This window comes from Penicillium cataractarum, assembly GCF_028827025.1.
Source record: "Penicillium cataractarum strain IBT 29864 chromosome Unknown utg000008l, whole genome shotgun sequence".
NCBI lineage: Eukaryota > Fungi > Ascomycota > Eurotiomycetes > Eurotiales > Aspergillaceae > Penicillium > Penicillium cataractarum.
In genome coordinates this window covers 3,595,922-3,623,830 of record NW_026622744.1, presented here as the reverse complement: position 1 = coordinate 3,623,830, position 27,909 = coordinate 3,595,922, and the positions used below count along the sequence as shown (strand labels likewise).

The window sequence follows — 27,909 nt, the reverse complement described above, 5'->3', positions numbered from 1 at the left end:
CACAGAACATTTCAAAGGAGAAACATGTCTAATATACACACAACAAACTACTCCTCCAACACCCCGTTATCTATCCCAAGCTTATCCTGCTGTGCAATCGCTTGCGCAGATACAATCTCAGCCAGCCGCTTCAATCGTGGCGTTTGGAGCCCTGTAAGAGTTGTAGTTAGCAAATGCGGAAGTAGAAAGGGAAAGAGCGCGTAATAGCATGCGAATCTCATATCGTCACTTACAAGATGGGGTATAGGTCTCCAAAGCGGTGATCACACGGGGCTCGGCAATCTCGTAGGGACCACTGTCCTCCATATCCACGGGAGTCAGGAGGAGCACGTCGCTCTTCTCGGTAACCCGAGAAGCAACGGCCTTCATGATCTCGCCATTGATGGGCTGTTCGTAGTCGGCAACCAGGTACTGGTTCAAGAGCTTCTGGATTTGGTTGGGGGAGAGCCTGGGAAGAAAGGTCAGTATATGGACAGCCATATTGTATGAGTAACTAGAACATCACTTACATCCAGCAGATATCTTGAATAATCTCGATATCGTTCAAGGTGGCCTTCTTCAGCTGAAGCAGCTTGGTCGCTTGCTATTCACATGTCAGCGTATATCCCTATTTCACAAACGTCAACGGTACGTACCATCAGGTGCTCCAACTGCAGCGTTCCCTCGGGCATATCATGGCTCTTGCACCACTCCTCAATCCGGGTAATGTTGTAGTTGATCTGGAGACCACGCTTCCACGACAAGAAGTTTCGCCGCATAAGAAGATCGTTGAATGCAGTGACACCCACCAGCTTCAGAAGCTCGGTGACGGTCTGCGTGATGATGGTGTCCTCAATGTAGAACGCCTTCATAGCCCGGTAGACTCCATTCAGAAGGCTCAGCAGGTTATCCATGCTGTAAGCCGGGTTGTTGTTCGAGGGCAGCAGCTTGCCGAGGAAGCGGTTGGTTTCGCTGGTCACGAAACCAGGCAGAGACTGGGACTCGATAATCGCGGGAACAATCATCTTGTACAGCTTCTTCTTCAACACCTTCATCCATGTGTGGTAGATGTTGAACTCCAAGCTCTCCAAGTCGTGCTTCACAATCTCCAGCAGACGGTCATATTCGTAGTTGTCCGTCTTCTGCGCCTCGTACCAATCCTCAGCCAGGAAGACAAACGATAGCATCTCGTGGACGTTGGAAAGCCAGAAGGCACCGGGGTTGATCGCATCCTCGCCATCGTGCTGCATAACCTCCTGCTGGATGGACTGCATCACGTTGGCCAAGAAACGCTCCGACTCCTTGACAAATCCATTGTTCCACATCTCCGAAGTAACCAGGTTGATCAAGTACGCAGGGAAGAGAACCTCCTTCTCGGTAGGAGGAGGAGTCGAGCTGGGCAGGGGAATCTTCAAGTTGCGGATCAGACCCATCGTAACCTCATCATTCAGATCATCCTCTGCAGCCAACAAATTCTCGAGTTCGGCCTCCACCGAGTCCAGACCCGGAGAGATGGCGGCAGTTGACCGAGCGATGGCAGGCCCGGGGATAGCCATAGAGACTGGGCGCGGGTTGAATGCACCACTGAAGCGATCCGTCCCAACCCTCTCTGCACCAGCACTGCGCCGTTGGGGCTTGGGCTTCTTGGACGAAACAAGGTTAATCAAACCGTTCGCGGGTGTAGGTGCGGCAGCGCCATTCTGCAGGTCGCCATTGACACCGTTGACAGGCACCGATCGCTTAGCGATTTCGAGCTCTTCCTCGAGCTCCGCAACCCGTTGACGGAGAACGGCTTTCTCGGCCTCGGCCTCAGCGTTCGCAATCTTGAGACGCTCCAATTCATCGCTCGTCACGCGGATCGTCTCGCGGGTGACCCGCTCCTCTTCTTGCATACGCTTAATGGTAGCCTGGTTCTCGGCCTGGGTCTGGGTCATCTTGCTCAACTCTTCCTCAACTGCTTCCAATCGAGCCGCAGTAATACCGGCCTGGTTGGCCTCTGCCTGCAGCTCCTTTGCACGTGCCTCAAGCGCGTTATGCCGGGCACGCCATGATTTCAGTTGGGTTTCGTAGTTGTCCAATTGCGAAGCCAAGGACTTGTTCTCGAGCTTCAGTGTCTGCAAGATCTGGGTAAGCTCCACGACCTTGTTCTCCAGCTTGTAAGAGATTTGCTTCAGATCGCGGGCCTCTTCGCGCAGAGTCTTGTAAGCCTTGCGAGCCTGCTTTCCTCTCCACAAGTTCTGGACAGTGATAACCTTTTGACGGTATTGTCGCCAGGCACGCAATTGACGCCACGAACGGAATGCACGCTGAATGACCTTGGCTGCGTTGCCATTGATAGAGTCCATGATGTTCCGACGGCAGAGGAAACCCTTCATCACAGACTGGAACAAAATGACATTGTTCCGAATGGACGTGTAGCTCTTCCTCTCCTTGGAACCACGCCAGACCCGCTGAATGGTGGTTGCAGCCTTGTTTCGGCGGATCTCCTGAGCGCGCTGGCGAGCCAGGAATCCTCGAATGAAGGCCTGAGTGGTGAGGATGGACTCACGAGCCTCCAGATAGCGGCGTCGGTAGTACTTGCAACGCAGGTTCTTCTGGATCATAATGGCACACTCGTTCAAGCGCGAAGTTCGCAGGTTCTCCAAAAAGGCAAGCATACCAGCCCGGAAGAAGATCTTAGTCAGACCAAGCTGGTACTTGTCCTGCTTCTGGTGGTTCGCATCACCGAGGGCCTTGCGCAAGATAGCATGACACATGTCTCGGATCTCAGACGTCCACTGCGAAGAATGGCAGAGCATGTAGTAACGAATGGCAAACTCTTCGTATGTCCAACGAGTGGGATAACCGGCCGTACTAATTCGGACAGTCTCCAAAACACCACAAGCTCGCAACTGGCTGAGAACCATGGGGCCCTCGAACTTCCAAGCCTCCTTGGCTTCGTTGGGCTTGATACAACGAATGTAGTGCACATCGGTAGAGTTGATAGTGTTCATCAGCTCAATGAGCGAGGACTTGAAGATTCCACCCAGAGTGGGTTTGCGGTTGACAGCGACACCAATACGACGTCCAGGCGCCGCAGCCACAGCCTTAGATGAAACCGCAGCCGAGTCCTTCTCGCGAACGGCGGCGGCAGTGTCCAAAATCTCCTTAATGAAGCTATTAGAGGAGTTGCGCAGCACCTCCATGTGCTCATCAGGAACGGTGTCTCGGTTCTTCTCGATGAAGCCATCTGACTCGTAGGTAACATCAACAGCATAGTGGCAAACGGTGAAAGCGGACTTGCCGAAGCGAGGTTTCTTGTAGAACTTTTGCTTATCGGCAGCGAAGTGGTGGTGGAGCTTCGTAACAAATTGCTCGTCGGATCCCATAGGAAGTCTGGATTCTTCGTCCAGAAGAGCCAAGACTCCAAGCTTGGCCTCGATCAGATCAATACAGGGCTGGTTGTCGGAGAAATCAATGAATGTCCAGTCAATCTCCTCTCGCACATATTCCTCCTGCTCGAGCTTGAACACGTGCTGGTTGAACTCCTGCTGCAACTTCTCGTTCGCGTAGTTGATACAGAACTGCTCAAAGGAGTTCTTGGCGAAGTGCTCGAAACCGTAGATATCAAGGACACCGATGAAGGTCTTGACTCGCTCAATAACCTCATCCTTGGCCAACCCACGGTTGATCGTGTCCACGAGCCAGTCGAACAGACTAGAGTAGATGAATTTGGCAACCGAGTCTCGAACCACGACAGCCTGCTGCTGGGTGAGGTTGGAAGTAATCTTCTCGCCACGAGTGATCAGCTGCTTCTTAACGATCCACTTGGCGAACTCATTGGCATCAATCCCGAGCATCTCGCAGACACGCACGAGGGATGGCTCCGATGGTGAAAGAGAGGAGTCTGTACGAGTGGCCGTGATCTTCACATTACCCAGGTGCAGCAGAGCCGCAAGGATACGGAAGATTTCAGTCTGGTGTCCTGTTGACACACCGATGGTGGCCAGAGACTTCCTCGTCGCATCAAACTCGGCCTTGTCGTCCACACCGTCGATGATTGGCGTACCACCCTGGTTGAGATATTCAAATTCCTCGACGGGCAACAGACCCAGGTCCTGCCTCTCCTCGTCGGTGGCACCGGCCACGAGCTGATAGAAGATATGGTAGTTCCGCTCCTTAAGCGGCTGGAACACAAGTCTAGATCGCTCAAGTAGGTATGTACGGATCTTTGCGCCAATGATGTTCGTGCGCTCGTCAAACATGATCTCAATGTACTTTCCGAACCGAGAGGAGTTATCGTTTCGGGTTGTCTTAGCGTTACCGAAGGCTTCCATCACTGGGTTGGTTGCCAGAATCTGCTCTTCGGTCTCGGTGGTGGCGTCTGCGCGACTCGTGCTGTATTTGCCGGGCTGGTCGGAGGACTCCCGAGTCGCAAAGTAACGCATAATATACTTGGCGCTCACGGTCTTACCAGCACCGGATTCACCGGAGACGACGATCGTTTGGTTCTTGCCATCGCGGAGCATGTCACTATACCCGGGAGAAACATCATGTCAGTAACCAATATTCGAGTATACAGACCCATCATGCGGAACGGGTAACTCTTACGCAAAAGCTTCCTCGGCGATAGCGAACAAGTGAGGTGCCTGAGAAGCGCGCTGTTTCCCGGCATAGACTTGGACCATCTGCGGGACATAGAGCGAGTCGACTCGGGCAAAGGGATTGGTCGCAATCAGCACGATACCACTGTAGGTGTAGATTTCTTTCTGGGCATAGCGGAGCTTGATAGCCTGGAGGACTGCATAGAGCTGTCAGTTGAAGCCACGGGAGCAGACATGATATCTCAAGTTGAAACCAACCTGCAGGCTCGTTCAGGTGGGACAGATTCGTCAAGTCCTCGCTCGCTTCCAACATAGCCGGGTTCATCAGGGGCGGTAGTTTCGAGTTGTTGTCGACCTGCAGCTCGGCCTGGGTGGTCTCGACAGTCTTGGTCTGTTTTCCCTCTCGCCTGGTCAGCCTTTCCCCATTTCTCCAGACTCGTCGACAGAACTCCTTCCAGTTCTCGCTGCTGCGGGGACCGAAACACGCACCTCGCCATTTTCCAACTCAAACACCAGCTGAACCTTATCTCCGTCCACCAGCTTCTCTTTCACCTCGGATGCGACCCAGCCCTCCGTCGGGTCGGGCTGCCAGGCCCGTGTCCCGACCTCGTAGATGTGCGCCATGACGAGATCTGATCAAGTGAGCGGGCTCAATTTGATCGCACAGGGGAGGAGGACGATGTGGCGTAGGGATATTCCGGAAGAATGTCGGTGTTGGTGGCACGGGTATCCAAATGGGGGGGATAGGGAAAAAAGGGCAAATCAATTCACAAATGAGCGGTCGAAAGACGGAGAGTCTCACGGCAACCCCTCATCCACTCATGATCCGAAAGAAAGGAAAAGAGAAAGAAAAGAGAGTCTCTAGAAAGCACGGGGGGTCAGAGTTTGGGGAGGGGGAAAGAAAAGCGCGTCGGAGTAGAGTGAACTAACAGCTGGCCCATTTAGCGAGCGACAGCCCCTGAAGGGAGCTTTCGGGACTAACTTGGGGGTGCCGCGCCACACCCCCACAACGTTCTGTCACCGCCCTTCTGTGCTCCCTGCACGGTAGAATTGACGATGATTTGATGAGAGAATTGTGCAGGGGTTGTTCCTATATAAATGAAGATGATAGTTTTGGATATAGTACTGTCTCACAGTGAAATATTGGGTATACAGCCCTAGCTAAACAGGTCTGTCTATATAATATATGTCGAATAATCAACACTAGGGGTACCTCTTTTGTACTCGATAGAGTAAGATATGGCCTAATAACTAAGTCCACAGACAAATCGAAGATTCATAAAGCATCAAAGATCGATCTGATAACCCCTTGAAACCTCGTATAGATTGTTCCGGAACTTTACCCCGGATTTGGATCTATAAGAAGCCTCCAGGTCCGGACCCACGCACGACATCATCGACAACGACATCATCGGTGGCCCTATTACGGGTTAGGTAGGGTATAGGTATATGGACTACGACAACAGGACTATACAGTCTGACTCTGTAGCAGGAATTAGGATTTTAAGCAACCATCAGTACCCATTCCTATTGCCTCCCCTTGTAGTCTTGTCTTGGCCAAAATCAAGTCATTACACACTGATTATGTCAATTGATTGGAGAAATATTAGGTAGACAGGTCAAGTTCACGCAGTGCAAAGAAGGGGGGACAAGAGCATCAGTGAGAGAGACAGAGAGAAAAAGGAAACATAGCAATAACGTCAATCACAAGGAATTCCATGAAGCATGTCAGTGAGCTGCTCCGCTCGATGGCGAGCCACTTTTTTATCCTGGGGAAGTTCTAGTTTTGCTTGCACTCGGCGGCCTCCTTCTTGGGCTTGGAGGAACCATCCTAAAGGAGAAAGTCAGCAACTTTGTAACGTTGGAAGGTTAGGTCTCCAAGGAAGCCGTCGTCTTACCTCTTCGTCCGAGTCATCATCCACATCCCGGTCAGATCCTCGCTCATCCTCATCATCGTCCTCGTCCTCATCCTCGTCGTCCTCATCTTCAAAGTCATCGGGGTCGATCTCCTCACCCAGCTCCTCGAACTGCAGAGCCTCGCCGGTGAACCAGTCGATCGCACGGGGAATCAGCTTCTCCTTGATATCCTCACCCAGCTGGTAGTCCAGCTCCAGACGCTCCTCGATGTCGCTAGCAATGGACTCGTCATCATCATCCTCGACGGGTGGTTGAGGCGGGGAGAAGAAGTTGAAGAAGGACTCGGTGGGCACACTGATCTTGACAACGCGGGTCTGCTTGGTGTCTGTGGGAGGGCGGAGCAGAAGAATTAGTCTCATGATCATCGAAAGCATGCGGGGAGGGGCACGTAGTATAAGGTGGGAAAGGGTTTGCCCGCAAAAAGAATCTCAAAACTTACTCTTGTTGCGCTGCTTCTTGCTCTCCAGGCGGAGAGTCAGATCCTTATCATCCTTCCAGTCAATCTTGGAGCCCTCGGCGTGATCGTAGATGAAGTCGCCACCGTAGCCGCTCTCATCCTTGTAGTAGTAGGTCTTGGCGATGGTCTTGTTGGTGAAGAACTCGTTCTCGGCGAACTCGAAGATGAGGCGGAATCCAGGTTGGTCGAGGTACTCCATGCGAATGTCGGTGAGCGACTTGAGGGCCTCCTCGTCGCGCTCGGTGATCATCTCGGCGAGCGAGATCTGGTTCTTCATGGCAGAGAGCCAGAACTCGGGGATACCGTTCGTGGGCTCACCCTCCTCCTTGGTCTCCTCCTCGGCCTCCTTGGTCTCCTCCTCATCTTCCTCCTCGTCCTCCTTTCCGGCCTCGACCTCTTCCTCGGTAGGCTCGACACCACCGTTCACGATGGTGGCACGGCGCTCGTACAGAGGGGTGAATTTGCCAAAGTACTTCTTCTCGAGCTCCAGAATCTCCTCCTGGAGTTGAGCCTCCAGCTTGGAGTGCTCCTTCTGGATGCCCTTAAGACCGGCCACACGGCGGCGGACGACCGGGGGAAGGGACTCGATGTAGCCGGATGAGCGGCCGACTAGCTGACCAAGCTTGCCCTGGATCATGTTGATCAGAGCCGGGTTCCGGGCAAAGAGAGAGGCGGCCGCCGCGGTATCCAAGGGTTCTGTTCGAAACAGCGGTCAGGAACGCGATCGTAGAATGAGGGGGGTCCGGTAATTTTTTGTTTAAAATAACCCAGCTACCTACCTTCCTTGATGCTGGACACACCAGGCTGCTGAGCGTGAGATGAGATGGGAGCATTGTTGGCCGGCGTGTTTTGCGGGGTTCTGAAATTTTCGGGAGCTGGATTAGTTGTTGTTTTTTTTCTTCCCTCCTTCGCCGATAAGCAGGCACCAGAGGGATAGAGAAAATACTTACGGAGCAACCGGGAAGTCGGGCTTCTTATTCCTGATGGGCTCAGACATGATGACGGGAGTGGTTGTGTTAGGGGGGGGGAGGTAGAAGGAGGAGAGGTTGGAGAAGGAAGGGAGGGGAAGAATTTGATACGGGCGTTTTGAGAGGGGGCAACCTGAGAAGATGGTGGGATTAGGTGGGAATCCTTAGCGCCGGTGGCCGGAGGGGCCCTTGGCGGGACGCGCTTCTTGGTTGAGGGCAACTCTCGCGCTCCCAACAAAGTTCTGGAACGTCCTGACGAACTTGCTTAGCCTGTCCTACATAATACACCATAGGGACGACTATATCATAGGTCGGTCATAGGATGACTGATAATGTTGCATATGTATTCTCCATTTTTGCTGTTTCAACTATACAGAGTGGACCAGCAAAATACTGAGGCCTATTATGTCTATATCCAAATCCCCTCTCGGTGGCGTCTTTGACCAGATAAAATCACTCGGGCAAAAGGGGGGCAAAACGGACATGAAAAGCAAAAATAAAAATTACCAGTCAAATCCCCTTGTCCCTTGTTTGCTGGTCACGATGCAAAAGTGGATACAGGAGTACCAGTATGTACCCAATACACTATTCGTAGGTTACGGCGGTCCAGATCAGAGGCTCAGCCATTCCGGCCTCTGAACCATCCCACGCTGGTCCATCGACCCGTCAATCTTTGATCTTTTTATATTTAGAAACATGGTTCGGCTCTGGTCAATTAACTTGGTGGATACGGGAGTTTATAGACGTCCATTGATTAATGACTCGGTTTGGAAATCATATATTCGAACAGCCTATTGGTATGGAACCTACAGTAGTTAGACTCTATAGAAAAATCTGGGTGGTGAAACTGGTTGCCCTGTTGATGTATATATATCTAGACGGCGTATCATGGTAGGGTTCAACAAGGCAAATTCTCCGACTTTACTAAAAATGAAGATATGTAGTATCGACATATATATTTCAAACCACGTAGTTCATGAATATATCTACCCTGCAAAAATCCATCAAATGTCAATTAGCGGTTCTCCTACTGGTTGTAAAATGAAAAATGTCAAGGCCCGGAGGACTTCCGGATGGTCGCCTGAGGCCAGACATTGGCTTATCGGGTCACATGGAGATAAGGGCGTGTCACTAGAGGTCGGGGAAATCGCCTCCCCTCGCTGGTCCCGATGAGCTTCCCCACGGTCTTCAACTCTGTCGCATGTGGAATTTTCGAGCTACTGGGTGGCGTGGTTATGTCTTTACTGACGGCAGAACCATCCAATAACCATCCGTGAAGCTCAGTAGGTGTCACTTGGCCGGACCTTGATTGCCGAAACCCTACCACACGCGATCAACTCCGCACCGAACCCAGATACCGGAAAACAGAAACCCAGTGACTGGAATTTCAACACCATGGCCAGTCCCCCGCAGTCCCCGATGGGGACAGGTCCTATGGATCTCTCTATGCCTCGACCAAGCCGCCGGCGGGACTCCTTGAGGAGCAGGTTGTAGACCCTGGTCAATATGATATGAATCGCGATTGCTGATCGTATTCCTAGTGTGAGTGTGGTGTCCGACGTCGAGATGGCCCGAAACGAGGTATGTAACTCTACTATCTCCAAGAATTTAGTCACTCAATTGACGATCGCTGCGTCAGGTCTTCGACGGCCCTATCTCCGAAAGTATCCCTTCAAGCGTGGTCTCATTCTCGCATCGCCGTGCCCGAGCTGGATCCACGGTGAGTTTTACTTATTTCCAGGATGAAGAGGTCTTTGCAGAATGGTCCAATGAAGATGCGGTGGACGTGGACAGCGATCTGGAGGTAGCATCGCCAGATGGTCTGGATGGAGCAGATCTCGAGTCCCACCGAGGCTCTTTCGTCTCCAAGAGACTGTCCCGAGACTCGGTCGAGCATCCTCTGCTCTCTCGGTATCTATCGGCCAGCTCATATGGTCGGGACCGAAGGACGGGCGGTAGACTGAATCAGAAAGTGTATATCGCTTCGGAGGATCTTACAGCCGTCTTTGCTGGGTTTTCGACGAGCCCAACCGGTTATGCCGTTTATCTAACCTTGTGCATCCTCACTGGCGGACTCGCTTATCTGCTATTCCGATGGCTTCCCCGCTGGCGAGTCAGACTGATCGGAAAGGCAACACAACTGGCAAAATGTCAATGGATTGCAATCGAAGTGAGAAACTTCTCTCGACTCCTCCTACCATGACATTGCTTTGCTAACTTCCAAGTAGGACCAATGGAATCAGTTCACAATTCACAAGATTGATAATCAGTCTTACGGGCGCCCATTGTCAACGGTATTTGTAGACCCACCGGGGCATGTCTACGATGAAGACACCGACCCAACGATGGTAAATCTACGGTTCCTTGATTACAGGCATATGCGTTTCTGCTATCATCCACTTGAAGACAAGTTTGCCCTGATCAGTGGCTGGAAGGATCCATCTTGGACCAATGCGAAGGTCATGCGAGGGGGTCTTGATGCCGATGAGCGGGATAGCAGGGAGCAGATCTTCGGCCAGAATGTCATTGATATTCAGCAGAAGACTGTTCCCCAACTATTGGTCGATGAGGTATGTAAAGTCGGGTCGAATAATAGACACGAACGTATTTTCTAACCCCACCCTCAATCAGGCCTTTCATCCATTCTACATGTTCCAGGTAGCCAGTCTGTTGCTCTGGTCCATGGATGAGTATTACTACTACGCCGTTTGTATTTTCCTTATTTCTGTTTTCAGCATTGGAACCACCGTGTTGGAGACGAGATCGGTATGTTTTTATGTCTGCCCGGAAATCAACTTCTACTAGCTGACCTGTTATATAGACTATGCGCCGCCTGAGAGAGATTTCCCTGTTCGACTGTGATGTGCGTGTTCTAAGAAACGGATTTTGTAGGTTAATCTTGATATACATCGTTGCACAACGGGGTTATGCTAATTATCTTTCTCTACCATAGGGAGATCTGTTTCCTCCCAGGATCTGGTTCCAGGAGATGTCTTTGAGTTCTCTGATCCTTCATTGAACCAAGTTCCATGCGATTGCATATTATTGTCAGGCGACTGTATCGTGAACGAAAGCATGCTTACTGGTGGGTAGCTTTTGTCGCACTCTTATCGCAACAGGAATCTCTAACAGACAAATAGGCGAATCGGTTCCTGTGTCCAAGATCCCCCTCACCGACGAGGCTCTCAAATACCTCGATCTTAGTGCACCTTCCATTCATCCCAATGTTGCCAAGCATTTCCTCTTCAGCGGAACGAAGGTCATTCGCGCTCGGCGACCTCAGAATGTGGATGATGACGAAGCTGTTGCGTTAGCAGTCGTTGTGAGAACAGGGTTCTTGACGACCAAGGGTGCATTGGTTCGCTCAATGCTTTTCCCGAAACCTTCGGGCTTCAAATTCTACCGAGATTCTTTTCGCTATATTGCCGTAATGGGAGTGGTCGCTCTTCTTGGCTTCATTGCGTCCTTCATCAACTTCGTCCGACTTGGTGTAAGTCTACGATCTCAAAGAGGAAGTGCCACTATTCAGTCACTAACAAACGACAGCTTGCCTGGCATCTGATTATTGTCCGAGCTCTTGATTTGATTACAATCGTCGTTCCACCTGCGCTCCCTGCGACTCTGACCATTGGCACGAATTTTGCCCTTTCGCGTCTGAAGAAGCAGTCAATTTTTTGTATCAGCCCGCAAAAGTGAGTGGCATTCTGGAAACGTCCCAACCACGTATCTCTTTACTAAAACGCTTGCGATTTAGGGTCAATGTTGGCGGAAAACTCGACGTCGTCTGTTTCGACAAGACTGGCACACTCACGGAGGATGGGCTAGACGTTCTCGGTGCGCGAACGGTTGGCGAAAACCATAGGTTGGTCCTTGTTTCGGCAAGTGTTCTATCAGCAATGGCTAATATCGTCTAGGTTCTCCGAACTTTTGTCCGAAACATCTTCCGGCATTTTAACTCCTCCACCAAATGCGAATTCCCCCTTCGATCTTGAAAAGCAGCGCAAGATTATCTACACCATGGCAACTTGTCACTCTCTTCGAGTTGTGGATGGCGAACTACTTGGCGATCCTCTCGATGTAAAGATGTTCCAATTCACTGGATGGTCATACGAGGAGGGTGGTGGTCACCCTTCTGAGCAGACAAGCCCTAAATTCGACAACATCGTTCCATCTGTTGCGAAGCCCCCGGTAACTCATGGGGGCGATAGCCAACCGAATGGGCCAAATGTAAGTTGTGCATACCCTCTGAAGCCTCGGTATAATGTGTCGCTGATCCTTTTCTCCCACTGTAGATTCCCGTCGAACTCGGAGTCCTTCGAAACTTTGAATTCGTTTCGCACCTCCGCCGTGCCAGTGTGGTTGTCAGACAGTTTGGAGACAATGGCGTAAACTTCTTTGTTAAAGGCGCACCCGAAAGTATCAAGGACATCTGCATACCCGAGTCCCGTACGTATCATCTATCCTTCTACTATTACCGGGATTGAAGTCACTTACTCGTTACTGCAGTTCCTTCCGATTATGACGAGCTGTTGAATTACTACACTCACAAGGGATACCGTGTGATTGCCTGTGCCACCAGATACGAGCGCAAGCTCAGCTGGATGAAGGTACAAAAGTTGACACGTACCGAAGCTGAAAGCAACTTGGAATTCGCTGGCTTCATCATCTTTGAGAACAAGCTGAAGAGCACTACCACCCAGGTAATTTCTGAGCTCAACCAGGCTGGTATTCGCAATGTCATGTGCACAGGCGACAACATTTTGACTGCGGTCAGTGTTGCTCGCGAATGCAAGATGATTGGGCCTAGCGAACAGTGTTTCATCCCACATTTTGTTGAAGGTAATCCCAATTATCGACTGATTTATGAACTGTCTGGGACTAACAAACTTTAAAGAACCCGGCCTCGTTACCAAGACTTCTCTTTGCTGGGAAAGTGTGGACGATCCAGATCTCACCCTCGACCCGAGAACGCTTCTGGTATGAAATATCTCCTCGATTATGATAGCCACCGACTAATTTCCTCCTAGCCCACAGAGACCACTTCAGAAACTGATGTATCCATTCCTGGAATTGCCTTGAACGAGCGTAATTACTGTATTGCGGTCACTGGTGATGTGTTCCGCTGGATGATTGATTTCGAAAACGAGGATGTGCTCAACAGGGTAAGTTGGTCCAATTTTCCACAGACTTATATTAAGACTGTCTAACCACCATGCTCTAAATTCTAGATGCTGGTCATTGGTAAAGTGTTTGCCCGGATGTCACCAGACGAAAAGCATGAACTTGTCGAGAAGCTTCAGTCCATCGATTACTGTTGTGGCTTCTGCGGAGACGGTGCGAATGACTGTGGTGCTCTGAAAGCCGCAGATGTTGGCATTTCTCTGTCAGATGCTGAGGCCTCCGTTGCTGCGCCTTTCACCAGCCGGCAATTCGACATTTCTTGCGTTCCAAAATTGATCCGGTAAGTTTTAAGCATCCAATTCCTCGGGGCCAGCGGACTGACTGTTATGTAAAGTGAGGGACGAGCTGCCTTGGTGACCAGCTTCTGCTGTTTCAAGTTCATGAGTCTTTATTCAGCCATTCAGTTCTCCACCGTCAGCTTCCTCTATACATCGGGGTCCAATCTTGGCGACTTCCAGGTGAGTCCACGACCAGTCTTATCAGGACTAGATGTACAGTCTCCTCTAGAAGGTTGCTGACTCGTCACATAGTTCTTATTCATCGACTTGGCTCTCATCATGCCCATTGCCATTTTCAGTAAGTCCTCAAGCTATCTCATTCCGCTTTCATTTCCACACAAGCTGACAGTCATGTAGTGGGCTGGACTGGTCCATATCCTACCCTTTCTCGCAAACGGCCCACGGCGGATCTTGTCTCACGAAAGGTCCTTACGCCCTTATTGGGACAGATTATCCTGGTTGTCCTCGGCCAGTTGGCTATTTTCAAAACCGTCCAATTGCAGCCTTGGTAAGTAGACGATTTAAGCCATGTTAAAGTGTCGTGGTTACTGACTCCATGCCATCCAGGTATCTACCTCCTCAGCTCGACGTAGAGAAAAGCAACATTGTGAACTCGCAAAATACGGCGCTGTTCCTGTTCTCCTGCTTCCAGTACATCCTGACCAGCGTTGTCCTCAGCGTTGGCCCGCCGTTCCGGCAGCCAATGACCCAAAATGGTGAGTACTACCCATATACTTATTCCAAAGGACATTACTAACGGCTGTCTTCGTGATAAGCTCCTTACTTGTGTACCATTATCATTGATCTTGGCATTGCGGGCTACATGCTCTTCCGCCCCTCCGAGTGGGTTACGAGCGTGATGGAATTGACCTTCATGTCGGATGGCTTCCGCAGCTGGGTTGTGGCATTGGCACTTGGGGCATTTGCGATTGCATTGACGGCCGAGATGATTGCTTTCCCTCGTCTGGCTCGCATCATTGGCCACATCCGCGCTCGCCTGCAGCCCAACTACCGCAAAAAGCGCCGCCAGTACAAGGTTCTATTGGAGCAGATGCGCCTGTGATATCTGGGGCGGTCACATGGCATTGGAACTGTACTTGTAATGAAAAAGTGGAATATAGATAGATAGAGCGGTTCTCTTTTTGCACTCTATCAGTGTCGCATTGTCTCCGAACGGAAATGGTATAATACATTTCAACTGACCCCGGTCAAGCCCCACCTAGACCAAGGACTCTCCCAGATGAAAATAAAAGCATGATAGAGCGCTCTAATGGATCGAGCCCGATTTCAACAGAATTGCGCATGGTATTGTGGAAAGACGGAATGGTTTCTAGGCACACAGTCCGTCGTCTAGTGGTCCCATGGGTGCTTCCAGCCCAGGAGAGCAGGGCCGTCCTTCTTGGCGCGGTACATGAGCTATATGCCGGGTTTCAGGGTTAGTGTTTCCGTATATTTGAGGATCGAGCGGAATTGAGAGTCATACGAAGAACCACATGCTGGCGCCCAGGGCCGTGGCCGTGAAGCGGTAGAGCGGTCGGACCGGGTGGATGTGAATCGGGTGGTGGGCCTTGCCTGCCATGACTGAACGAATTGGGTCAGTCTAATTGAGTCATTATCTGAAGGGATTCGGGATCTCTCACTGTGTGTCGTGCAAGTGGTTGCTACACGAACGAGGGCAGATTGCTGGGGAAGAGAGACGAGAAGCGGGTCGTCGGCGGAGGTTCAACTCATCCAATCACGTGATCAGTGACGGCACGCGGCCGTTTTCCGGTCCCTTCGAGTCGCGCACTTTTTTTGGAGCTCGTTGCCTCTTGGACAACTTCATTTTCTACGGATTGGGGTGCCTTGGAATTTACGGCCCTCGTATAACTCACCGTTGTCTCAGAGATCCTATCCCAGCCACCGCTGCCTACGTCTGCAACAGCCTTGTTGACCGAGGCCCTTGAACAGCCCGTCCTGAACGACGCCGCATCACACCTCCCGCGATGTGAAGACCTGGTGCTTGCCTCTTTCTCTCCCTCCGGAATTTTAGCACTGTCTGCTACGAACTCGACCTCGTGAAATTTCTATAAGCACCTCTCTCCTTCACCTCCCTACGAGACAAACTCTACGACTCAAACGACTGCCATTCACGAATTCCCTCTACTAGCCCACGCTTGCCGACTCCAAGAAAGACGATTGACGATTCGAGCCACCGAACGCATATTTTTTTTACTGATATCGGCGCATATTACGACTTGCGATCACTCCGAACTCTGTTCTTGTTGGTCGTATCACGGCCGTCGGGGACAAGATGTCTATTGCTCCACTCGAGAAGGACAGCGAGGGCGAGCCTCGGTTTCCTGGCTGTTCAAACATTCGGGACTTTGAATTCATCGGCAAGCTTGGCGAGGGAACTTTCGGGTATGTCTCCGGCAGAGATTCTTTCAAGCAACAAATTTGTTGACCAGCGAGCAGTGAGGTCTACAAAGCGAGGTCAAAAAAGGATAACTCGATTGTGGCCCTGAAGAAGATTCTTATGCACCATGAGAAGGAAGGGGTAAGTGATGCGCTTGTCCTGTCTTCCTGGCAGTCACTGATCCTTATGTTTTACAGTTTCCCATTACAGCGATCCGTGAGATCAAACTCTTAAAAGCTCTTTCACATGTCAATATCTTGCAACTCAAGGAGATGGCAGTTGAACGGAGCAAGGGTAAGATCATACTCTGTATTTTATCCGTCAAGTCAAGTCTCTGACCACGGCTCCAGGCGAGGGACGAAAGAAGCCCAGCATGTACATGGTCACCCCGTACATGGAACATGACCTATCAGGTCTCTTGGAAAATCCCGCCGTCCACTTCACTGAGCCTCAGATCAAGTGTTATTTGTACCAATTGCTAGAAGGCTTGCGATACTTGCATGCGGTACGAACTCCTTCAAGATCTCAACTATAAGACCATTGAACTGACATCGAACGCACAGAATCAAATTCTGCACCGAGACATGAAAGGTGTGTGATAATGGAGGTCACCGATTTCGGAACTCAGCTAATATAGCACCTCGTGCTAGCTGCCAATCTATTGATTAGCAATGGCGGCATCCTCCAGATTGCCGATTTTGGTCTCGCACGACCCTTCGATGAGCCTCCTCCACAAGCCGGAAAAGGTGGCGGAGACGCGAAAAGGGAATACACTGCCCTGGTCGTCACGCGATGGTACCGTCCACCGGAGTTGCTACTGCAACTTCGTCGGTATACATCTGCGATTGACATGTGGGGAGTTGGGTACGCTTATTTTGCTTTGCTTCCGTTCTTTGTACAGCTACTGATCCTTGCAGGTGCGTCTTTGGTGAGATGTTCAAGGGAAAGCCGATTCTCTCTGGTAGCAGTGATTTGAATCAAACTCAGCTCATCTTCTCCTTGGTGGGAACGCCTACCGAGGAGAACATGCCTGGATGGAGCTCCCTTCCAGGATGTGACGGCGTGAAGAGCTTTGGTCATAAACCTGGCAACCTTTCACAGGTATTCAAGGAGTAAGTAGTTCTCGAGCATGCAACGACGCCCCTGTGTCTTTAAGAGGATATAGACTAACTCCATAATAGCCAAAGCCCCGTAGCCGTCTCGCTCCTGACGGAGCTTCTCAAGCTGGACTGGCGCAAACGAATCAATGCCATCGATGCGTTGAAACACCCATACTTCACCACACCTCCCCTCCCCGCAAAGCCTGGTGAGATCCCCCACTACCAGGATTCTCACGAGCTGGACCGAAAGAAATTCCGCGACCAGCGCGCCCCGATGCCTCCAGCTCCAGCAATGGGCTCCACCGATCCCAACTCCAATGGAGGATGGACCGGACCCGGATCTCGGCCAGACTCCCGCAACAGCAATCACAGTCGGATTCCGGGAGCCGCCCGCGGTGGTCGACCCAACGGGCCCCAGGGTGTTCCCCACCGGCGTGGACCCTTCCCGCCTCAACGAGAGAGCGGGCTTCCTCCGCGTCCGCCCTCTGCGGCTCCTCCGCCGTGGGAGGGATCACAGAGCGGTCGGTCAGACGGACGAGATGACCAGCGCCGAGATCGGTTCAATCAGGGCCAGGGTCGTCCCGGTGGTAGAATCCCTCAGAGCAACCACCATCATGACTCGTACGTCCCTAGCTACGGGGGTAATTCTCAGGATCGTGGGCGAGAATCTGGCGATTACAATTCTCGATCGAATCAAGATTGGCGCGGAGGAAATCAACGTGACTATCGCCGGGAACCTCCTCGGAGGAGAAGCCGCAGTCCTGGCTATAGAGACCCGGCCCGAGGCTGAAGATGTTCACACTTTGAGCCTTTGGTTTCGTCTACCTATTCCTTCTATCTCTCTCTACCTCCATTCTTCCGCACCCCCATACCCTCACCACCCTTCCCTATCCTCCTCCTTATCTCCGATAGACTCGATTGAGGAGTCGGTCTTTCGTGACAACCACTAGGGCCCGCAACAAGACGAGGCCTTACACCCCCAAGGCTAGCGAGGGAAAATGAATGAATGCATTCTTCATGACTAGCCTGCATAGTATCATGCCCTCGTATGCCTCGATCCTGAAATACACAAATCAACCCCGTTTCATGTTATGACTTTTATCTAACCTCCAATAAACAAAAATGATCAGTCCATGACCCTATATCATACAAACTAGTAGTGCCTCAGAAATGGAATCCTCTCCAATGAAATTCGAACATCTTGCACCACACCCTACAAGCTACGCCAAAGAAACGTCGTAAACATTGTAAATGGGATCAAGTAATATATGAAGCATTCCAAAAGCATGCAAGACTTTCCTTTCAAAACTTTTGATCTAGCCACTTGTAAATTTTGGTCGCATGAATTCAAAAAACGACACCGTCGCCGGAACAAAATATATAGGAAAAAAGAAAGAAAGAAACAAAAAGGTATTTGCAAAGAACATTCCTTGAGGGACCTCGTTGAAAGGGTCCCTCGCCTTAAAATCGTGAGATTTGAATCACCTAGATTCCAAACATGTCAAGTTGATTACAATAGCGCGTTTTGGGATGCGCTGTCTAGTACAGAATGCGGGTCATGATGCGAGCTGTAGGCGGTTGTTAGTATGAGGGAACAGAGGAGGTAGGCTCGGGAGGGGGATCTTACAAGAAAGGCTCTCGAGGCTCTGGTACAGTTCCTTGATTTGCGTGGAGTTGACATCGCTAATATCAGCCATCAAATAGGCAACCTGTTGATATTTAGTTAGCGGCTGACTTCTCCTGAAACCTTCTCCTTTCTGCGAGATATGGATACTTACGTCGCCTCTGCTATCGGTCATCTGCTTGTCGACGTTGTGGTCACCAAGGATTTCGTTGACTATACAAAGATGTCAGTTTTTTGCTTGAGGGGTCTCGAGGAGCACGGGGATGAGCTTACCCTTGCGCAACACACCGGGGATGTTCTTGTGAATGTAAACAACCTATATAACAAGTCAGATATCTTTGTACTCTCAAGTTCGGCGAACAACCGAGCGGAGCTCCATGGTTGCAGATAATCAAAACTTACCCGAGCGTGGCTGGGCTCATCAATGGTCAAAGAACGGAGGGCAACCTCGGGCAAGTTGACAGCACCCAGGGTGGAACCCTCGTTGACGTAACGGGTCAGAGCTGTGGCAACCTCGACACCAATGGCACTCTGGGCCTCCTCGGTGGAACCTCCAATGTGAGGGGTCAGGATCAAGTTCTTCAGCGAGCGCAGATCGGCACCCCAGGTGTTCAGATCGTTGTTGAAGTAGTCACCGTTGCCAGCGGGCTCGTTGGGGTACACGTCAAGAGCGGCACCGGCAACCTTGCCGCTACGCATGGCCTCAATGAGGGCGGGGATATCAACGACGGTACCACGGCTAGCGTTGATCAAGTAGCTGCCGGGCTTCATCTGCTCGAACTGCTTCTGACCGATCATGCCCTTGGTCTCGGGAAGCTCGGGAACGTGGCAGGTGATGAAATCGGCCTCGCCGAGGAGTTCCTCCAAAGTGTTGACCTGGCGGGCGGTACCCAGAGCCATGAGGTTGAGAACGTCGTAGAAGATGACAGACATGCCCATAGACTCTGCCAATACTGACAGCTGAGCACCAATGTGACCGTATCCGACAATACCTGTATAAAAGAAATCGTCAGTCTCGAACGAGCGGATGATAACCGGGATCTCTTTCAAAGCATGGATTCGGAGGCACCCAAGCTGAATGTCAAAAGAGTCCACATACCCAGAGTCTTTCCACGAATCTCCCAGCACTTGTTGCTGACCTTGTTCCAGGTTCCATTGTGCATTTCGTTGGAGCGGTCACCCAATTGGCGAGCAAGGCAAATGATCTCGCCAATGACCAGCTCGGCGACACTGCGGGAGTTGCTGAAAGGAGAGTTGAAGACGGCAATACCGTGTTCGGCGGCATACTGGAGGTCGACCTGGTTGGTACCAATGCAGAAGCATCCGATGACGATCAAGTTCTTGGCCTCCTTGAGGACTCGCGCAGAGAGCTTGGTCTTGGAGCGGATACCGATCACATGAACGTCACTGCGCAGAGGGTGAGTAGGAATTTCTTTTGGACCTGAGACTTCTGGGTAGTATCAATGAGGACTTACCGAATCTTCTCAATCAGCTGGTCCTCGGGAAGAGAAGACTTGAGGAATTCCACTTGGTAGCCCTGCTGCTTCAGAATATCACGGCCAGCCTGGTTGACATTCTCCAGAAGCAAGACCTTGATGTCCTCGGTGGCAAAGGGCTTCAAGTGCTTCGCATTGACCAGAGGGACCGTCCGCGTCAGGGCAGAGCTGTGGCTAGAGGGAGAGTGGAAGGAGGCAGAGGGGGAGGTCGAAAAGTACTGGGCCTGAGCAGCCAGGTCGTCAGCGCGAGGACGAATATCTCTTGCCGACGTCATATCGTAGGTGTGAAGGATAGGCGGAGGAATCAACTGAGGTTGTTGGAGAATTGAAGGGATGGAGGGGGTTTAACAGAGAAGGTAAGTTAAAAAGATGGAGATGACGAAGAATAATAATTGAGCTATGAATCACCGTCCAGTCAGCCCACCAAATTAGCTAAGCCCGTCAAAGTTGGGTCGACTCCGGAATCGGACCGTCACAAAAGCAGCAATTCCTTTAGGCCAATGGGCAAGTTCGGTTAGAATTCGGCGATTCGGGGTTTGCGTTGATTAATTGGATCAATTTCTTTTTCTATGTTAATTTTTTTTTCTGCTCTTCAGTCCGGTCCCCGCCCGTGAGTCACGAATGTCGTGATGTCGTGATTGATGGAGGGGCAATCGCGGGGCGGATCTTTTTTTTCTTTTTCTTTTTCTTTTTCTTTTTGCCGCCAGGCTATACAAAGTCTATACAGAGTAATACTACTCGAAGTACTTGATTGGAGTATTAGTGAAGATACAAACAATCGTTGAAGTAATTCAATTGAGTAAGAAAATGAGCTTATTATTTTCGATACCAAGTAAACTTTGCACTGTGCAGCAAACTACGTGATTATGTCATCGACTCTAACCGGCAAGCCGAAGAAAAAGAGTGCAGAATACGCTAGACTACTATAGTCCTGTATGTACAACTCTGTGCACTAAGAGTACAGATGTATAGTAGTGGGGCATGGCGATCAACACGTTCGATTCGGATTAATTGCGGAGCGGAGTGAAGACCATACTCCGTGCTTTCGAGTATACACTATATGCAGTATGCATATACTGTAGTACTAACTAGAAGTACCTACATCTGGTATGCTATTTGTCACGTAATTACTATAATTCAGTACCATATCTATCAATGCGCAGACATACATGAGCTTTTACATGTTCATTTCCATGGTATCATTTGACGCTCGAGTAATGAATTTTTGGGAGGGGAAAAATGTATTTCTTTGCAGCCTATCCCTTCGCCCTTTAGACCTTCAGGTCCTGCATCTTCTTAACAGCATCCTCAGCGCCGGCTGCGGGCTTGTTGGACTGCTTCTTGGCCTTTTGCTGCGAAGTGGAGCTCTTGGGAAGCTCCTTGACGTAAGGAAGGAACTCTGGCGCACCGGGGATGTACTTGCGCAGAACCTCGGGGACCTCGATACCCTATTAACTCGGGTTAGCATCAATATGTTCAAATAGGTATCTTGCTAAGGGGAAGACAAGGAAGAGAGTAATATTTGCTGCTGCCACTTACGTCTTCTCTCTGGTAGTTCTCCAGAATACAGCACAGAGTGCGCTCGGTGGCACACAGGGTAGCGTTCAGGGCGTGCACGTAGGTCTTCTTCAAGTCGGTCGCCTTCTTGACACCGAAACGGATCTCCAGGGCACGAGACTGGTAGTCAAGGCAGTTGGAGCACGACACGAGCTCCTTGTACTCCTGCTGGAATGGGAACCAAGCCTCCAAGTCGTACTTCTTGGAAGCGGCGTTGTTCAAGGCACCGGAAACGATAGCCACGACGTGGTAGGGGAGCTTCAGGGACTGGTAGAACTCCTCGGAAGTGGCCATCATGTCCTCAAAGGCTTGCCAAGAATCCTCCGGCTTGGTGAGGACAAACTGCTCGATCTATTTACTGGGTGTTAGAAGCTGAGGTATAACGAGACGAAGGATCGTGAACTAACCTTCTCGAATTGGTGAACACGGAAGATACCCCAGGCATCCTTTCCGTGGGCACCAGCTTCCTTTCGGTAGCATGTGCTGTATCCGGCATACCTATATGTAACACCCTCGTCAGTTCTCAAGACCAGGCCAGGGAAAGAAGCAAAATAGTAGCTCTTACTTAATGGGGAGGTCCTTCTCCTGCAGCCACTCGCTGTCGTGCAGCGCGGACAAGGGCTGCTCTGAAGTAGCAATGAGGTACTTGTCCGTAGACTTGTCATCGCTCTCTGTGACCTTGTACAACTCCTCGTCGAATTGCTCAAGCTGGGCCGTCTTGGCCATGAGGTCCTTCAGCATGAACTGAGGGGGTTGGTTGGGGGTGTATCCCTTGTTGAAGAGGAACTCCAGGCCGTAGTTCACGAGGGCGAGGTTAAGGAACAAGCCATATCCAGTCAAGCAGTATCCTCGGTGGCCGACGATCTTGACACCACGCTCCGGGTCATATCCATCAAGGCGAGTCAGAACCTCGTGGTGAGAAAGGCAGTTGGGGCGTTCCATGACAGCATCGGTAGGGGTCCAGGTCTTGATAACCTCGTTGTTATCCTATAGAAGATTTGTGGGTCAGTCTGGGCACAAATCCGCTATTCAGTAGACATCCTGATGAGCATTTACCTCGTTGTTGCTAACGGGCACGGAGTCGTGAACGTAGTTTCCGATAGTGCGAATCTTGCGGTCACGCTCCAATTCCTTCTGGGCAGCAGCTTCTTCAGCGGCCTTCTTCTGCTTCTCCAATTCTTCCTTCTGCGCCATCAGTTCGCTCGCATCCTCCTTGTTCTGTAGAAGCAGACTGTATGAGCAATTGTCTTTTTGGCCGACTCTTTCGCCCGAAAGGGTAGGAGGAATGATCGACGCCGCAGATAGGAGGACAGTACCTTCTTCTTCATTCCAATTTGCTTGAGCAGCGGGTTCAGCTGCGAGCCAAACTGGGTCACCTCATAACGAGCTGGAAAGAACGAGGTTAGCGACCTGGCAGACTCCCTGTTATAAACGTGCGCAAACCTACCTCTCCGAGCCTCCTCGTACAACGCGATCACTTCATCGACAGCTTCCTCGGGAGCGAAGCGCTTGCGCTGGCTTTCCTTGATCTTGTTCGGGTTACCGCCGCGCTCGGCGATGAAGTCATTGAGGTCGAGCATGGTTGCAGAGCGAGGGGGAGAATCGAGGACTTGAGTGAGTCAAAAGGCCGTTCAGTTGTGGAGGGGTAAAATCCCAAAGTGCGCGCCCGCGGGGCATTACTTAATCCAGTCGCCCAACGTTTCAGGTCCCTTAAGAAGACTACTACCAACATATAAAAAGATCTAGGTCTTATCCTAGTGTATGAAAGGATGGAAATTCCATGTAAAAGCCTGCGTGGCCATTTGATTATTCTATGCTCGTTGAGTACCCAAAATCCAGATTCCCTCGCCCGTAAAAGTACGTAAAGAAAGTCAAAAAACCAGAAGAATTAAAAAAAAACCATGATCCATGCAACCAAGCCTGAACATGCCACAAAATCCAGAAAGACACAGAGAAAGCAACCTTGAATAAACCACCCCGACAGAAAAACAGTAGTGATTGGGAGATGGAAGTGGTCTGTTAGGTTGATCCCACTTTGCAAGCGAAGCATCCAAGTCACGCCGATGAAGTGAAAACAGCAAATGAGAAAAACATCAAAGGAATATTCAAAGCCCGTCACAGCTCAGACTAGAGCCCAAGGAATATGCTGGGTGGAATTCATCATCCCAGGACGAATTGGGTTAGGAGGAGGCAGCATTGTCGGATCTCATTGCGATCATTTCGAGACCCGCAGGTGTATCAGAGCTTCCTCTCTCCGCTTTTCCACTGTCACGAATTGAAAGATGATGATCAGTGTGTGGAATGCCGGGATTACATCACCGTGCATTTGTTGTTCCCAGCGGGTTGTGATGGGTTTTGAGACTTCTCGATCTCTCCGATGATTAGATCGAATGCTTTGGCGACATTGAAGTCGAGGAAAGCACTGGCCTCGGTGAAACCACAGCTGAACTCTTCTGCCAGTTGTCGGCCCTCATCGACAGTCACCTGTCGTTGATCCCCCTTCAGATCGCTCTTGTTTCCCACCAGAACTAATGGTACTTGGTCGGCGCCCTAATAGAAAGCAAAGGGTTAGCAAAGACCTAGGTTGAGTGAGCACACATCAAGGGGGCATAGGGGGTATTACCAGGTGATTCAGGATCTTATCTCGAATAACCCTCACCATGTCAAAGGACTGGCGTGACGTGACTGAGTACACAATGATATAGCCGTGAATGCCGATGAAATGTTTCGAATTCAAGATACTATACTCGTCCTGTAATAAGGGCAAAGGAAAGCGGTCAGCAAAGTTACATATGCAGGTCATGTCAAAGGAGTTGCCTACCTGTCCTGCGGTATCTACGATCTCGGTTGCATAGTCCTGGCCGTTGTGCTTGATAATCCGGCTGAAGGTATTCTCGATTGTGGGGTAGTAGCTTTCCACGAAATGTTGTTCAACAAAGCGAACCGTGAGCGAAGACTTGCCTGATAGTCAAGGGAGACATGTTAGACGACAGCGATACGAAGATGGGGCATCCAGATTCCGGGACGATGAGGAGACTACATACCCACGGAGCGGCTGCCGACGATCGCGATCTTTCTCTGCTTAGGAGCAGCGGGCATCTTGAGGGAAGGGCAGCGGAGTGTGCTGCACCAGGACTGGGGGTGGGGGAATGGATTGGGTAGGATGAGAAGGAACAATTGAAGATGGCTAGTCAAGTAGAATTGGAGAATGAGGGCTTGGTGAGAAAGGAGGAGTGTGGTCACTGCGGTCGCGGGTGGCAAAGTTCCATGAAGCAACATGGAGCTCCAACTGCAAACGCTGCAAACAGCTGATTAGATATCTCACGCCATCTCTAAGCCGAAGTATACAAGGAAAAAGAAAATTCAAGTACAGTGGCTTAAAAGGAAAGAAACCTGTGATGTAATCTCCACATCTGACCTACATGACTACCAAAAGAAATACGTGAAAATTATTCCAGAGGAGTGAGAGTATCGCTGATTCAACCTCCCAAGGGTATCATTCATAAAATGCCTATTATGTTCCGTGCCGCCCACCCGATTCCTGGTAAACCCCAAAACGATGACCAACCCATCTATGTACATCAGATCCAGACCGGACGGACCAAAGTATCGCCCAGCCTCTAATTATTCCCCCTGATCATTCGTTATCAATGCGCTGAATCTCATTGATAAGGTCTTGAAGCCGGACCAAGAACCCACTGGCCTCCCTATTTGCTTGGGCAGAGTGTAGCTCTTGTTCAATCTTTTGGTGGTACTGCAAGAACTCGTTCACAGTCGACATGATGACTGTTAATCCATTGGGATGAAGGGACTCCTTGATTCGCATGCGGGCGCCTGTGTGTAGGCAAAGCGCCTGGAGAAGAACAGCCAAGTAACCCACGGCGACATTGTGATGTACCTCCAAAACCGAATGAGCCTGGAAGAGCGTTGGTTAGCTATCATGTCGAGTCGGTACGAGAACCGAACGAGGTCATACCTTAGATGTCGAATCAACATGAGCCAAGAAGAGGCGTAAGAGCCGATCAAGAATGGATTCTGCAGCACTACCAGAATCGAGGAACATCGTGCGCGATGCCTCACTCTGTTCGACCAGATTAATCAGAGCCCCCAGGGCTAGAATCACGGTATCGAGAGAGTTGTTCTCCTGTGCAAGAGTATCCTCGGTCAGGTCACCAAATCTGGCTATCGCAATCGTGGCTAGCTCTTCAATCATGGCTGCTGTTGCAAACTTGTCACAAAGCGTTGGGTTGCTATTGGTTGTGTTCAAGACCACGCGAAGGTAGAGTGTCTGGACCTGCTGGCGTATTGAACTGGCTTCGTTATCCAGTCGAAGCAAGCTGTGCATGCCAGAGAGAATACCCAGGGCATCGCGCTGATCTTCTTGAGCGGGATCTCCGGACGTGATGTGAACCTCGAGAATTGATAACCCTAATATCAATACATGTAACCTCTCCGCATCATTCGTCGGCTTCTCTTCAAGATGTGAGCTTTCGGACAAGAGAATTTTCACAAGTTGACTCAACACAGGCGAAGGCAGACTGTCAGGTATTTCCCCCTTGGCCTGGAATGCCGATATTGTCACCTTCAAACAGTGCAGTGCCAAGATACACGGAGAGAGTGTCAGTACGGATGCATCGGAAAACAAGGCTGCGTGAATTCGGGGTGCGATGTTTTGCACCGATCTTTGGGCAGCCTTGGACAAGTTGCTGTCTCGAGCGCGGACAACCGCGCATAGGTCATCCTGGTTTCCAAAAAGAGAGGGCGGTATGTGAATTAACTTTGACCAGGCTGCAGCTGCAAAAACATAGGGCAAAGATCGACCTGATGAAGCTAATCCAAACACACATAGAGCTAGTGAAGCAGAGACTGTGTCGATATTCTTAGAGAGGCAGTCGACCAGCCTTCTGTCAAAGTTGCACTCGACGAATTGACGTGCTTGTTTTGAGTCGAGCAACTTGTCACAGAGCTGGACGAAGGAATTGCATCGACCAGACACTGACACGTGGGGGTCTTCAATGTCCTCAAAGATGGACTCAACTGCACCCCGGTAACGGGCATTCCCTCCAGCCCGACGAAGCTCATGAATACTTCTAACAGATCCGTCATCATTGTTCACCTCCTCAATTTCAAAGAGGCGAGCACGGGGAAGGTCATCAAATCTCCGGGTTTGAGACGTTGACAGGCCATCTTGCTCAAGAGCACCTGCCATGTTCTGTCCAGGCAAGTCATCTGTCAGGCAAAGATCGTCCAAAAACGAACGTTGGCGGGCATATGTGACTCGAGTGCCGGTTAGATGCGGTGAAACTGCGACAGTAGATTCCTGGCTTCGATCTGTAGCCTGACTGTCCACGCGCGTGCTTTGTGGAGGTAATGCCTTTGGTCGGCTAGGGCTGTGCGGTGTAAAAGGAGAGGGTGGCTGGCTAACAGCTGCAATGCTAGGTGACGCATCCGCCAATTGTCCTCGTGTACCCAGTGAGTCAATTAGCCTTCTTCGTGTGGGTGTCATGTTTCCACCGCGAGTGCTTGCATGCGCTTGGAAGCTCGGGGATTCCGGCTGCTCCATTATCGGGCTAGATAGTATGCCTCCACCTGGGGCTTGTTCGGCCTTAGAATGGCTCGATTGTCCACTCGTGTCGAGAGGGGGAAGAGAAGTCGGTTCAGTCTTTTGAAACGCACTTATTGGCAGGGTTCCGACGGGCTTTCTCGATATTTTAGTTGATATCTTGTCACTCTGCTGTGACCGGGCGCCTCCACGGCCTGACACGTGTCGTGTTGCGCGAGGCGAATCAACCTTGCGAGGGGAAATCGCGGGGTTCAATTTGATCGAATTATCCTGTGATCCACCTTTTGCTTCGAAATCAAGCGGAGGTTGCACGGCGGGAGAATTGCGGGAATATGAGGCGCTCCCGTTCGTATCAACACCATACCGCCGGCGCTTCCGCCGCGCAGCTAGGTCCAGGTCCTCTTCATCTGATGATGGAAGGTCATAGATGCTATCATTTTCAGCTGTGCGCAACGCCCCCGAGACCTCTGCCGATTGCACCGTCTCCGAAGGACTTGCTTGTTTGTTCCGGTGCTCGCTTGCAGACTTTGGATTCGTTGTTGAATGCGATGTGCGCATCTTACCCGGGGGGTCTAATGACTCCTTAGTTGCCGAGGCGGTTATTGTGCGAGGTTGATTTCTGGTGGAAGAGCCATAAGTCACAAGACGCCGACTTCGCGAGCGCGTATGCTCCATCTTTGCGGTCTAGAGGCGGTTGTGGACGTTTCGCGATTCATTCGAGGAAGGAAAGGGACGCGGGGACGGCGAGCACGGCGTTCACTGTAATGGAAAAGGTCGAAGTCGAATCCCTTAATGAGATCCCTCGGGA

The 27,909-nt window shown here is 50.8% G+C and overlaps 9 protein-coding genes across 9 annotated transcripts; 2 read left to right on the top strand and 7 right to left on the bottom strand.

Moving 5' to 3' along the window:
• Positions 1-47: 47 nt before the first annotated feature.
• N7496_010389 (type V myosin) lies at positions 48-5,186 on the bottom strand (the record flags this gene model as incomplete). Its single annotated transcript, XM_056703302.1, has 7 exons — positions 48-151; positions 234-448; positions 510-583; positions 636-4,491; positions 4,570-4,759; positions 4,821-4,953; positions 5,052-5,186. 7 exons carry the CDS (start codon positions 5,184-5,186, stop codon positions 48-50), a joined length of 4,707 nt encoding a protein of 1,568 aa, XP_056552302.1.
• A 1,156-nt stretch (positions 5,187-6,342) lies between these two features.
• Positions 6,343-7,933, bottom strand: nap1 (histone chaperone NAP1; the record flags this gene model as incomplete). Its single annotated transcript, XM_056703301.1, has 5 exons — positions 6,343-6,393; positions 6,461-6,804; positions 6,919-7,632; positions 7,716-7,795; positions 7,887-7,933. 5 exons carry the CDS (start codon positions 7,931-7,933, stop codon positions 6,343-6,345), a joined length of 1,236 nt encoding a protein of 411 aa, XP_056552301.1.
• Positions 7,934-9,299: 1,366 nt separating this feature from the next.
• On the top strand, positions 9,300-14,426 carry N7496_010387 (uncharacterized protein; the record flags this gene model as incomplete). Its single annotated transcript, XM_056703300.1, has 21 exons — positions 9,300-9,394; positions 9,446-9,485; positions 9,544-10,074; positions 10,133-10,474; positions 10,536-10,670; positions 10,726-10,792; positions 10,858-10,989; positions 11,045-11,394; positions 11,451-11,596; positions 11,659-11,766; positions 11,819-12,131; positions 12,197-12,350; positions 12,411-12,743; positions 12,799-12,881; positions 12,932-13,066; positions 13,133-13,365; positions 13,420-13,543; positions 13,616-13,661; positions 13,721-13,871; positions 13,931-14,079; positions 14,140-14,426. The coding sequence occupies 21 exons, from the start codon at positions 9,300-9,302 to the stop codon at positions 14,424-14,426; spliced, it is 3,954 nt and encodes a 1,317-aa protein (XP_056552300.1).
• Positions 14,427-14,713: 287 nt separating this feature from the next.
• Positions 14,714-14,942, bottom strand: N7496_010386 (uncharacterized protein; the record flags this gene model as incomplete). The annotated part of the gene is made up of 2 exons (XM_056703299.1): positions 14,714-14,779; positions 14,847-14,942. The coding sequence occupies 2 exons, from the start codon at positions 14,940-14,942 to the stop codon at positions 14,714-14,716; spliced, it is 162 nt and encodes a 53-aa protein (XP_056552299.1).
• Positions 14,943-15,656: 714 nt separating this feature from the next.
• Positions 15,657-17,651, top strand: N7496_010385 (Serine/threonine-protein kinase bur1; the record flags this gene model as incomplete). Its single annotated transcript, XM_056703298.1, has 7 exons — positions 15,657-15,766; positions 15,821-15,902; positions 15,959-16,055; positions 16,088-16,266; positions 16,399-16,625; positions 16,679-16,873; positions 16,943-17,651. The coding sequence occupies 7 exons, from the start codon at positions 15,657-15,659 to the stop codon at positions 17,649-17,651; spliced, it is 1,599 nt and encodes a 532-aa protein (XP_056552298.1).
• A 749-nt stretch (positions 17,652-18,400) lies between these two features.
• On the bottom strand, positions 18,401-20,256 carry N7496_010384 (D-3-phosphoglycerate dehydrogenase; the record flags this gene model as incomplete). Its single annotated transcript, XM_056703297.1, has 7 exons — positions 18,401-18,429; positions 18,489-18,570; positions 18,640-18,698; positions 18,759-18,801; positions 18,888-19,477; positions 19,585-19,892; positions 19,961-20,256. 7 exons carry the CDS (start codon positions 20,254-20,256, stop codon positions 18,401-18,403), a joined length of 1,407 nt encoding a protein of 468 aa, XP_056552297.1.
• A 996-nt stretch (positions 20,257-21,252) lies between these two features.
• Positions 21,253-23,118, bottom strand: N7496_010383 (serine--tRNA ligase SES1; the record flags this gene model as incomplete). The annotated part of the gene is made up of 7 exons (XM_056703296.1): positions 21,253-21,429; positions 21,521-21,889; positions 21,946-22,036; positions 22,104-22,525; positions 22,595-22,756; positions 22,855-22,925; positions 22,986-23,118. 7 exons carry the CDS (start codon positions 23,116-23,118, stop codon positions 21,253-21,255), a joined length of 1,425 nt encoding a protein of 474 aa, XP_056552296.1.
• Positions 23,119-23,848: 730 nt separating this feature from the next.
• Positions 23,849-24,637, bottom strand: rhbA (Rheb family small GTPase rhbA; the record flags this gene model as incomplete). The annotated part of the gene is made up of 4 exons (XM_056703295.1): positions 23,849-24,088; positions 24,162-24,290; positions 24,360-24,499; positions 24,583-24,637. The coding sequence occupies 4 exons, from the start codon at positions 24,635-24,637 to the stop codon at positions 23,849-23,851; spliced, it is 564 nt and encodes a 187-aa protein (XP_056552295.1).
• A 538-nt stretch (positions 24,638-25,175) lies between these two features.
• On the bottom strand, positions 25,176-27,776 carry N7496_010381 (WAPL family protein; the record flags this gene model as incomplete). The annotated part of the gene is made up of 2 exons (XM_056703294.1): positions 25,176-25,454; positions 25,515-27,776. The coding sequence occupies 2 exons, from the start codon at positions 27,774-27,776 to the stop codon at positions 25,176-25,178; spliced, it is 2,541 nt and encodes an 846-aa protein (XP_056552294.1).
• Between the last annotated feature and the right edge of the window lie 133 nt (positions 27,777-27,909).